The sequence below is a fragment of the Nesoenas mayeri genome, assembly GCF_963082525.1.
Source record: "Nesoenas mayeri genome assembly, chromosome: 1".
In the NCBI taxonomy this organism is placed as follows: Eukaryota; Metazoa; Chordata; class Aves; order Columbiformes; family Columbidae; genus Nesoenas; species Nesoenas mayeri.
In genome coordinates this window covers 46,069,665-46,081,927 of record NC_137541.1, presented here as the reverse complement: position 1 = coordinate 46,081,927, position 12,263 = coordinate 46,069,665, and the positions used below count along the sequence as shown (strand labels likewise).

Sequence of the window (12,263 nt, the reverse complement as noted above, 5' to 3'; positions counted from 1 at the left end):
AACAGAAACAGAAAACTGATGCAGGCAGAGAAGAGTCTGCAGAATTGACCTCCAGTGTCTGTCCCTGGGTCAGGTGGCATGCAGTCTCCCATCCCATCCCATCCCATCCCAGCCCATCCCATCGTGGTAGAACCTGCTACCTCACACAACAAGACTGTTTTCTTGTGACAGCAGCTGTAGGAAGTTCAGACTTTCTAGGTCCTAGAATAAGCAAAATTTGAAACAGAACACTGCTGGTTTGGCAGTCAGAGGAGTCCGCAGCCTCAGGAGCCGTCACTGTTGTCTAAGACTAGACCTCACCTATTTAACAAAGTCAGTTGTTCGGTGAAGTACATGTGGCTTATTTTAACCATAAAGCCTGAGAAATGGACCATTTGGTCAGTCCTGAATGGCAACAAATGCAAAGCTTGGTGATTTTGCAAAGGGAGGGATGTCTGCAGGAGACCTACTGCTGGATGTGCTCTGTGGCCAGCACAAAAAATATCTTACGGACAGGAGGTTGGTGTGCTTTCCTGGATAGCCTCATAGGTTGTGAGCAAGTCACAGATCCCTGAGAGCTTTGCATTTGCACTGAAAAGCAGCTAGAAGGCAAGGTAGCGTGTAATGTACTCTAGCATGACACATTCAGCCTCATTTGCAAAGCCGTATAAATTGCATTTTTGTCCACAATCTATTTTGGTGATAATGGCATAAGGATTTACTTTGCTTACATGTTGACTAGAAGCTCAGTCCTGCATGGGGACCTTCTGGCAGTGTTTGTTAGTAGGCAGAGCACCTCTTTGCATCTGGCGAGAAGAAAAATTGCGCAATGATTCTGTCCCACATCCTCTGCTACATTTTGCAGATTTTGAAAGCATTTTGGAGTCACTGTACAAGAGATAAACAGAGGAGTTGTGGATGGCTCCAAATTTTACGGTAATTTTTGTCCTAGATGCTGATTGCTGCAAGATGGTCAAATATTTTTGCTGACCAGAGCAACATCAATTCTTGCACAATAACTGCTGCTGGGTACAGTAATGGAGAAAGATAATAAAAAATTGCTAATTACGTTTTACTTCCTACTTGAAAATGTTGTGCTTGACTCATTTATACAGAGGTTACTCTTGTTCTAGCTTTTACAGTTCCCTTATTCCTGCTGTAAAGGTACTCTAAGATAAAAGCAGTGTAGCTGGAGGTTCAGCTGGCCTCCCGGTTTTGATAATTACATCTTCTCAGTAAGACTGGCAATGGGCCCTATGCCATCCTCACCCGGAATTGCCAGAGACACCCAAGAGAGAACACCAAAATGTATCTTTGCTACCTTTCTTAAACCCGTTTTTCATCTACAGTTCAGCAAAATTATAATTTACCATTAGCTGAGCATGCAGCCTATGTTTCTTTTTGTTGAGCCTGTACCAGCCACGACCCACTGGGAAATTAAGAAAACTGATTGTGCCAATCAACACAGCCCGTGCTGCCCCCGAGAAGGTGTTGGAAGGGTGTCCATCTCGCAGCAGCACAGCTGGTGAGCTCAGGGCTTTTTGTCCACCCTGCCGAACTCGGGAGAAAGCCTGAAGCCTTTGTTCTGCCTCAGGCAAGACCGTGAAGATTTCTAACTAATCTGACACCTCAATCTTCCCGCTCAACGGTGGCAGCGACCGGACTGGGCTACCGGGATGCTGTTTAGCAGGACGGCCGTGCGGCGTGTTTCCAAGCTGGCAACGTGCAGAGCCGGTGCCCAGCCGACCCGGCCCCTGCGCCCACCGCCAGCACCCAACCTCCTGCCCCCGCTCAGCGCCTGCACCCCCAGCCGCGCTGCCTCCCTGCCCCGCCCGCTTCCCGCACGGTGCCCGCCGCGGGGCTTCGGGCGGGCAGAGAGCGAAGCGGAGCGCGGTGTGCGGGAGCCGCCCTGCCCCGGAGGGGTCCCCGTGAGGGACCGGGGTCTGGCCGCCGCCGGGGGAGGCGCGGAGGGTGCCGCTAGCCCCGGCGGGCGGCCAGGCGGGTCTCGCCCCTCTCCGCGTCCCGCCCCCAGCCCCGACCTCCCGCAGCCCAGCGGCCGAGGTGGGCTCCCGCGGCGCCGCCGCTCCCCCCGTCCGCGGCGAGGCGGGCCGGCGGGGCCGGGGGGCGGAGGGGGCGCGGCGGCGCACGGCGGCGAGGTGGCTCGGCAGCCCTCCCGGAGGAGCCCGGCCCACCTCTCCCGTACAGGCACCCCCTCCTCCCCGCCCCGAAAGAGGAACTCCCCGCCCGCGCACAGCCCGGCCGCGGCGGAGGGAGAAGCGGCGGCGGCAGCGGCAGCGCCCGGCCCCTCCGCGCAGCATGGCGCAGCAGCGCCCGCCGCCCGCCGCCGCCTGAGGCGCCCCGCGGCGCCGAGCCGAGCCCGCGCCCATGGCGGCACCGCCGCCCGCCCTCAGCTGGGCGCTGCCCCTGCTGGCGGCGCTGGCGGGCGCCGGCGGCCCCCAGAGCTTCGAGCTGCCGGGGGCCCGCATCGACAACATCGAGGTGAGCGGCGGCGGCGTGCTGGTGGCGGGCGGCAGCTGCCTCTACGAGCTGCGGCCCGAGCTGCGACCCCGCCGCCGCGTGGTGCCGGCGGCCGCGGGGCAGGGCTGCGAGGAGCCCCCCGGCATGCGGAGCAACCTGCTGCTGCCCTACGAGGAAGCCGGCGGGAAGGGCGTCCTGCTGGCTGGCTGGACCCAGAAGGACGGCACCTGCCAGGTGTGGGAGCAGCCGGCCTACCGGCAGCGCCTGAACCGCAGCGAGGTGGTCAGCTGCCTGCCCGACGGCTCCACCGCCGGTGTTGTCTTCCAGCTGGCTGGCGCCTGGTACCTGGCTGTGGCGGCCACCTACTCGGCTGGCGCCTATGGGATCCATCAGGGTTGTGAGCCCTCCCAGTCCGACGAGGCCACTGTCATCACGGTGCGCAGCATTGGCAACCTGGAGTCCAAAGAGGAGCTGGGCATCATCAAGCGCAAGGAAGAGCCTTTGCACTTTGTTGACGCGCTCCAGTGGGGAGACCACCTCTTCTTTCCCTACTACAGGTTGAAGGCCAGGTTGGGCAACGATACGGAGCCACCGAGCATGGCTGTCCTGCGCCAGCTGCACCCCTCAGAGGGTGGCCTTACTTTGCAAGGGCACGTGTATTTGGACTGCGGGTGCAGGAGCCTTATCGTTTCCTCCAGCCTTGTTCGCCAGGGTGATCAGGGCTGGTGGGTGGGTGTTTTCAACCACAGCCACAGCGCCAGGGCCTGGAATGCCACTGCTGTCTGCATCTTCGGGATGGAGGAGATGAAGGAGCAAGCCTGTGCGTCCACACACTTCATCATGAATGGGAAGAGCTGTGTAAGTCTAGGCATCATTTTGCTAAGTTTTCTTTCTGCACGCCGTTGTTGACACTGTTGGTGTGGTTGGTGTCACTGTGCATGACTCACGGGGTGTCCCTCACCTGGAGGCATGTGAAGTTCGTGGAGAATTTCAGGGACATGCCAGGCTTTGCACATCAGCCCTGGCTCCATCAGCCCTAATTATTTCCTCAGCACTTTGTTTCTGAAAATCTGATCCCTTACCAGATTCTGGAGTATCCTTCCCACCTTCATCTCAGGAAAGACATGTCTGTGGGAACACCTGAGGGCATCTTGGGTCAGACCTGAGTCTCGGGCTCCTCACTCAATGCACCCTTTTCTGTCAAGGTTTAGTTGTACTTCATTGTGTTTTCCACACAGCCTAGATAAACCATCTCCTACCATATTCTGTGCATTCACATCTCATGTCATTGCAGCTACATCAGAAATGAAAAAAGCCCATCAGATTGACTCCTATGCACTGGGCTGTGTGTGTTGTTAGCCCCTTTGCTCACTAGTTATTTATGGTTGGTTGTTCAGTGGTAGGTGTTTCCCAAACCTCCCAGGATTGGCCTTGATTAGGAGGACTCACACCCCCCCAAACCCATGTGCGCAGCAGACAGCAATAGGCAATGTGTCTTTGTTGTTGCGGTGGTTACATTTTCACAGGCAGTGGTATCCCATGGAGATCCCCTGGTCACCTACTTCTCTAACACTCTCCCTTCAGATCCTTCCTCCTTTCGTGGGTGAGCTGTGCACACGGAGGGCAGGGTGGGCAAAGCTACTGGCTTTGCTGTGGCCGTGGTAGATAGTAAAGAAAGGAACTAAATTGAAATGAAATTCAAGAAGCTAAAGATGTAATTCAGGAGAAGAAGGTGCTTCTGCAAGGCCTATCCATGCCTTTAAATCACACTTAGAAGTCTTTTCAGAGCTGTGGCAAAATTGTTCCTTTTGCCACAGCTCTGAAAAGACTTTTAAGTGACTTAAAGGCGTTGGATACTGAGAAGTATCAGGGACAACTGCTGGGGATCAAGCAAGCCATCATAAAGCAAGCCCCGGCCTCTTGCAGCTCCCTCACCATTCAGGGACTTTTCAGCTTAACCCCTCAATCCTCGCGGTGTTATGATGGGAGTTTGTTGGAAATTCCTTGAAAGAAGTGCAGTAGATTTACTGTCGCTCCTTGGCTTCTGAAATCCAGCCCATAGCAGAGTGCAGTGCTGAGATCCTTCCGAATACAACTACCAGGGGGCACATGTGATTCAGTCTACTCCTCTCCCTACTGACTATTGCCAGTGTTAGAACACAAAGTTATGAATGAGAACCCCATATGTGGGTGACAAAACTGTGCTGAAGTAAATACTGAAACTCTCGCAACAGAGCTGGAGCCAATCCTTTGATTTCCAGTGCCAGTTTATAGCTTATTGCATGATTTCTGTGCTCTCAGAAGGCAAAATTGCCGAATGAATTTGAAGTCTCATCCTCATCTCTGAATACCTATTTGTGAGTTGGATTCCTTGTTCTTAATTATTCATGGAGTTTCTTTGCAAGGTGCCTTCTGAGCCTGCAAAGCAGAAAAAACCCCACACCTCCCTGGACAGCATGTAGATTATATTTGGGTACAATGCTGAAGAATTCCAACTTTAAAAATTATTAAAAGGATTGTTTGCTTAACATTATGTCCCTAACCATGGTGATGTTATTAATCATGATATTTTGGCACAACAATATATACAGTTTTCCACTGACAGGAAAGTGGCATTTTAATATTTTGTGAGATAGCAGGACATCTGGGTGTTGTGTAATAATATGACCTGTAACATCACATGGCTGATTATGCTCAATTTTTAAGCTAATTATATGTGCTTATGATGTATAAACATAGAAATAAATACATGTAGTTCAGCTTTAATGTGTTTTTTTATACTACAGAAGGTTAGACTAGGCTATTGCAGAGTAAGTTTGGAGATGACAGGCCCATATGCTGCTGCTTCTGGGTTGTTTTAGTCCAGATCCTTCTACTGTCTCTCACCAAATCATGGGAGTCCCTGCAAACATGGAACATGCTGCTTTTGCATGCAGAATCTCACAGGCTTCAGAACTGGCAGGAAGATGATGCGCAGCACGTCCATCAAAATGCAGCTTGTAGGAGAAGTGTGTGCAGTAGCTGGCAGTGGCTCTGGCCAAAAAGTATCACCTTCTAGAACAGAGCTATCATGGGTAACTTGTAGTACAATGTGTAGGAATGGCAGCAAGCAACAGTACTTAAGGTGAGCTTTGAAGACGGATCTTCTAAAGACAGTGTTGGTACTGAGCCAATGAATGTGTCACAGTGTTATGGTTGCCTGGAGTGCAAGGCCTGTGTAGTATTTGTGGTGATTTGTGATGGGTGGACCATACAGAATGCCAGCCTGACATTTGTGTTGCAGATACCGTGTGTTGTAGCGTGCAGTGGGTCTTAAGGCTTCTTTGCTGGGTACACTTGAATTCTGGAGCTCAGGTGTGATGAGGTACATGGACATGGACTGTCAGTTTGTGTAGGAGTTGAAAATACATTTTTTTTCACTGCAGGAATACAATTTGTAGTTTGAGTGTACATTAGGGAGCAGCGGCAGTTTGTTTTCCTTCTGATCTTGTCATTCTTCAGATTTCTGTAATTATTCTGGTTGCCTTTAGGCAAGACATCCACTTACCTGTCTGCACTCACACAGCTGCTTGTATTTGTGGTACATTGGCACCGTGCTTCCCAATAGTTCACTGCGCGAGGGACCTGGCCTGAGGTATTTGTGGTCCTGAATTCCCTGCTGTGCTCCTCCTGCATGTTCTACTCTAAACTCATTCCTGTAAGGTACTGAGCTTTCTGGCCCTAACCCAGCAAAGCACTTAAGGGCATATTTAACATTAGGTATATAAGTAGTTCCATCATCTTCATGCCCATGCTTTTAAAATTAAGCATGAACTGGAGCACTTCAGTGCATTGTAACCAAATTGCTCTGCATCCTGTGGAAACTCATTGTAGGTGTGTAATCTCTTTAGCCTCGCATTGCTACTTAGGCCAAAGTTGACATTTGCATTAGGTTTTAATTTTGGATTTGAGTCTGACTTTGGAAATTAGTAATTTTTAAGATATTTGCTTACCAACTTTAAAGTATGTGACTGCTACAAATTCTGGGGAATTGCTCCTTATGAGGACTAGCTAATTCTGGGTTTATTTTGTGCAGTAGTGCGCACAAAGCATTTTATCCTAGTTGGATCTGTTTATTTTGGACATAGATGATACAGGATTCCCAGAGACATAATCCCTAGCTAGCAAGAGGCAAGTGATATCTTAGATGAAACTGCTCTGAAAACATTTTGCAGTTTTATATTCACCTTGTTTTCCTCTGATCACAGTGTTGAGGTGTATGTATTAATGGACTTTAGCATAACCTTTGTGTACATAAGTGCATCTTCTTGACAATTTCCTTAGTAAATAAATGTGACTTTGTCAATTTCCGTTTCTCTTCAGAAACCTGACTGAGCACTAGCAAACATTTTTGGTGCATCACAATTTTGAAATCGAACCTCCTTAGCCAGTGCATAGGAGGAATGCTGGAATTTGTCACAAATTTACACCCAGAGCCAGTGAACTTGAAGAAAGGCTTTTTTTCTGTTGTTCCATGGCTGAATGGGAGCTTCTATAATCTCAGATCTCTCACAGAGATCCTAGGATCTCGTGGATTACAGCCAAGCAGATGAGTAGGATAAGTGCTCAAATTAGAGAACATGAACAGGAGAGAGTTGTAGGATGTTACCAAACCACAATGACAAATCTGGAAATCAGTTTTGCCATTAAAAAAATGTGCATGGGAAGGAAAGGATTCTGCAATTTTTCAGGGAGAAAATAAATTATATATAAAAAAAAGTATATAGCTATATACCTGTAAGACAAAGAAAAGTTGCTGTAGTTTATATTGAGGTGTTTATTTTATGATGTGCAAAGGCCGAGTAGCTGTGATAGTTACTAAATTATAAACTATCTCGGTTGGATTTTCATCTGCTCTTTAATGCAAGTAAAGTAATATAACAGTCTGTTCTTTGAATTTTTGCTTTTTTCAGTGGGTGATAAATATGTAGGTTGGTATATGCCCCTTAATTTGTGAAGCATAATTTGGAATGCTAGGACAGATCTTAGCTGGTATAGCTCTACTGAAATGAGATTTTGAAGTCAACGGAGTCACATCAGTTTCATCATGGCTATTAATTTGCAGGAATGACATTTGAATTTGTGTGGTAACTCATTCCAAAATGATTCATGGTCTTTTATTTAAGGAAAGAATTACAGACTTCTAAATATCATTTGGTATCAAAATTGATCCCGTAATTAATGTTCTAGTAGTAAAGTCATCTCCGGTGTATTACCAGACTGCTAGTATTTAATCTGATGTTTGATAGATTTCTAGAGTTAATATTTCTGGAGTGAATATTTCTGTCCAGTTACACAGAGTTTTCAGTTCATCCCTGTTTGATGTGGGAGGTAAGCCATGGGAGACTTGTAAACTCTCACACTGTCTGGAAGAAGAAGAGTTGGTTTTAGTCATCTGGCTTCACTAGGTTTTCTTAGTGGAAATTTTTGAGAGCCTGGGGGCTTTTGAACAGTGGATTCCCTCTTGGGATCACAAAGTCATTCATATTGGAAGGAACCTCAGAAGAGGTCACCAGTCCAGCCCTGCTGCTCACAGCAAGGTCAGCTCTGAGATCAGACAAGGTTGCTCTGGACTTTGTCCTGTCAGATCTTGAAACTAGCAGGGATGGAGACTCCAAAACCTCTCTGGACAACTTGACCTGCTTAATTGTCCTCATAGGGATGTTCTTTAATCTCTGGTCCACTAGAAACCCACCCTGTTTCAGCTGTATCATTACCTCTTGTCCTGCATATGCCTCAGTCAGGAGCCTGGCTTCCTTTCTCTGGTCCTTCTGAAATGGTCAGGCATGATATACCCCTGGTGAATCCATGCTGGCTTTTTCCAGTCACTTGCTTCCTCTTCTTCTTCTTCTTCTTCTTCTTGTGCCCAGAAATGGTTTCCAAGAGGATTTGCTCCATGATTTTCCCAGAGAAAATGTGAGACTGATCAAAGTGTAGTTCCTCAGGTCATCTTTGTCTTTTTTTGAAGATGGGTGCAGTATTTGCCTTTATTCAGTTTGCAGACTTCACATGATCTCCAAAACTTTTGAAATATGTGAGAATGGCCTTGCAGTGTCATCAGTGTCTCAGCATCTTCCTGCAGATCCCATCTGCCCCACCCATGGACTTCTACAAGCTGAGGTTTCTTAAGAGATCTCTGGCTTACTCCTCTTCCAGTACTGATTGTTCCTCTCCTTCTTAAACTCTGTAGGTACAAAGGACTGCATGACCTTGCCAGTGAAGTCCAGAGCCTTGTCTGCATCCACTGGCAGTAAATGACCAGACCTGTTCAGCAGCTGCTGCTGCACATTTTCATTGTTTATTCCTTTATTGCTAATGTGGTGGTAGAAGCTCTTCTTGTTGCCCATAATATCCCTTGCCAGTTTCAAAACAAGGTGGGCTTGGGCTTTCCTAACACCAAACCCTACCTGTCCAGGCAGGTCTTCCTTAGTCACTTGTTCCTGCTTCCACCTCCTTTATACATTTTTTCTGCATTGTAGTTCTATCATGACTTCCCTGCTTAAATAGAGGCCATCTCCTGGTAAGTCTGCTTGTTTTCCTGAGTTTTGTGTTTGAAGGAGGTTGTCCTGAAAGACTTGGTGGCTTTCCTGAGCTCCATTTGCCTTCAAAGCTGCCTCTCAGGGGATCCCACTAACCAGTTACCTGAACAAGCTGAAGCCTGTTCTCCAGTTCAGTACACTGCTGTTTTTTCCTCATTGCCCTCAGGATTCTAAACCCAAGTTATTTCATAGTTACTACAGTGAAGACTGCCATTGATTATCACATCTCCAGTCAGTTCTTCCTTGTTTGTGAGTAGCAATTCTGGAAGAGCATCACCCTTCACTGACTTCATAGGATTGACAAAATCTGGGGTTCCATCTCCTTCACTTTGCTCCCAGTAGTCCTGATCTGCACTAGGCAGTGCCTGTGGTGTCTACAAAGATATGCAACAATGGGTAACGGTCCAATGTATGGAAAATCATTGGCAGTGTCTCTGCAATGTGGTGGATTTGAGCCCCTAAAAAAGAAAAACAAAACCAAACAAAGAACTTCTCTTGCTTTCTGCTGATCTTCTGTTCAAGCTCAGCTGGTTTAAAAACCTTCCTTAATGGAGCCTGTTCTCCCTCACTGGTTATTAGGACACTTTATCAATTCTGCAAACTCAGATCTGAAAGGCAGAGGAGAAGGAGCATTTCTGCTGCTGTACAGTCACAAATTTCTAGCCTCCCACTATCTCAGGAGTCTCCACCAACCCCTTGCTCAAGCAAAGCCTCTGACTGTGGCTCTTGCCTTGTGTCTTGAGGCTCAGGATCTTGCCTCTGCAGGGTCTCTGTGAAGACCCCTCTCATTTTCTGCTCATCCTCCCTGATTTTTTGCAGTCTGCTCACCTGGGATGGTTTGTCCATCCAGCATTACTGTGCAGTACACGAATTAAAACACCTCATGGAAATAAAATTTTGGAACAGTTCATCTCCTAATTCCTTAGCCTTAAAAAAGTTTTGCTGCATGCACCTATATTTAAGTTTGTTACCCTCTGATATAATCAGAATTGATGCAGAAGATTGAAGAGTGGTGAAGTTAAGAAACAATGAGGTCTCAGAAGTTTTTTTCTAGGAAAAACATCAATGTATTGTTCCAGTGTTGACTATTGCTATATGCTGCTTGCAAGTTTTGTATCCTTATGCATAGCTGCATCTGTTCATTCACTCTGAATGCTCAGACATTTTACTTTTTGGCCAGCTGCAATATGTTGAGTGCTGTGTGAGCTAAAAATGCTGTCCATCTCTCTGAGACATGTGATATAAAATAATCAGGAGTAAATCAAGACAGAAAGTAGAAGTGTGAATATGGTTGCTGCAGCTGGAATCATACGGAGATAAATCTGAAACTGAGATGCAACACAGAAAATGAGTATAAATACCTTTCGCACCAATAACCAAACAGCATAGGGGGGTGAACTTAAAAGCAAAATGCCAGTTAGTTCAAGAGATCTTTAGGCTTACCTGTGCAAGTGAAGATTTTGGGGGACTGTGGAATAGAACAGAGGGTGAAACTGAATAGTTAAAAAAAGTATGGTCTTCTAGAGCAATATTGTCTTTTCTTTCACTTCTCTTGTTTTTGTATGAGCCCGAAAATGTTACAGGGTAGACAGATAGATGATTGTGGAGATGGGTGACTCTTCAAGTATAAAGGAAGTTTAGACTATAAATGCATTTCAAGGGTGGATTTAGCTGTGAAAGGAAAAGCTTGGGAAGGCCCTACAGTGCTGTAACCCCATTAGTCACAGTGGAAGAGGTAAAAGGGCTTGTTAAAAAAATAAATGCACATGGAAAAGGGCTGACAGAAGGGCGAAAGCAGCAGCTGCACCCTGGAGGGAATGGGCAAGCTGGAGAAATAGGTTGCAAAAGAGAGAAGGCAATTTTTGTTGTGACTGCCCACCGTCTAAATTTCCCCTCTTCATATCTGTATTAGCTCAATGTCACATCGACCCTCCCTCTAGCAAGCAGAGGGAGGGAAGGAGGCTTATACATGTGTCAGTACTGGTTCTTCAGTCACATGAGGAGGATGCACTGATAAGACACTAGTTACTTTACTAGTATGTGAGTCAAAATAAAATCTGGCAGCAAAGCTTTGCAGAGACTGGATGAGTTCTCCCCTCTTCTGTGATCTTGTTGTACAGAGTCTGCAAGGAACCTAGGGTAGTTTGTTTTTCTTGCACTACTATAAAGTGCACTGCAGTAAAAAACAAAACAAAGGCTTAATTCTGGTGGAAATGAAAGCTTCACCTCCTTACTCCTTAACCTGAGTGAAGGCTCATTGTGTGCACCAGTGCAGGAGCTTTGTTAGCTTCTGATCAAATGAAAAAATGAGTCAACTTTTTCTACCTTGAAGTGTTTGCAATCACTTTTTCACCCTCTATATCTAAAACAGAGCTTCATGGTACTGGACTCTCATGCCTAAGTGGGTTTTACTGAAGTTCTGTGCCAGGACATGACAGTTCCTGTGTCTTCTTCCTGCTGCAAGAAAAAGTCTTCTTTTACTCCAAGTGGCTGTTGTTGCAAGCTAATTAAAATAATTTAGATGACTGAAAAATATTTTAATTGACTTAGGATTGCAGTTCTCAAAAAAAAAAATTCTATATGGAAAGACTTTTTGGGGTTAAGTCATCATCCTAGCATGCAAGAGTTGAATTCAGCTGTTACTGTGTTATGGTTTCACTTCATAACTTTGAGAAATGCCTTCACCTTTCTGCAAAATGTCAGTTTTAATGGTCCATTCTCACACTTTGACTTGTGCATTAAAGCAAAATAGTTCCTTGTACTCACAGGGTTCCAGTGGGTTTAGGAATCCATCCTTGAAGCTGAGATGCAGAGCTTCGTAAGTTGAGCTATGGGGCTTGTTCCCAAGGACGTGGTCCTACCTGAGCTCTTCCCCCACCTTCCTGTGCCTGCTGGTCCTTTGTGCCAGCACTGACATCTGTGCAGCCACATGTTCATGTGATGAGGAGAATGACTCAAATTAAAATTTAGGTAGGTAGGTGGATTTACAGACCTTCTTCTAGGCACATAATTTCCTTAACCAAGCTCACTTGAAAGCATGATACTAAGAGAAGGGAAGAGGAGGTAGAACTTGGCTGGGGTTGGACCTGTTTGGAGAGCAGGTGAGATCACACCTTTGGCAGCATCTGCCACGGAGGTTTGACTTAAAGCAATGACAGGACTGCAAAATGGAGGTGCTGCTTGCTAGGGAGAAATCTGGGCTTGTGCGGAGTGTGGGGCAGCGGCCAT

At 46.9% G+C, this 12,263-nt stretch overlaps 1 protein-coding gene across 1 annotated transcript in view; it reads left to right on the top strand.

Annotated features, from left to right (window-relative positions):
• Positions 1 to 2,364: 2,364 nt before the first annotated feature.
• Positions 2,365 to 12,263, top strand: part of PLXNC1 (plexin C1) — a gene marked incomplete at both ends in the record, with an annotated part of 67,904 nt that continues 58,005 nt past the window's right edge. Inside the window, one exon of the mRNA XM_080349086.1 lies at positions 2,365 to 3,315. Within this exon, the coding sequence (XP_080205212.1) occupies positions 2,365 to 3,315 (951 nt within the window). The remainder of the gene's footprint in view (positions 3,316 to 12,263) is intronic.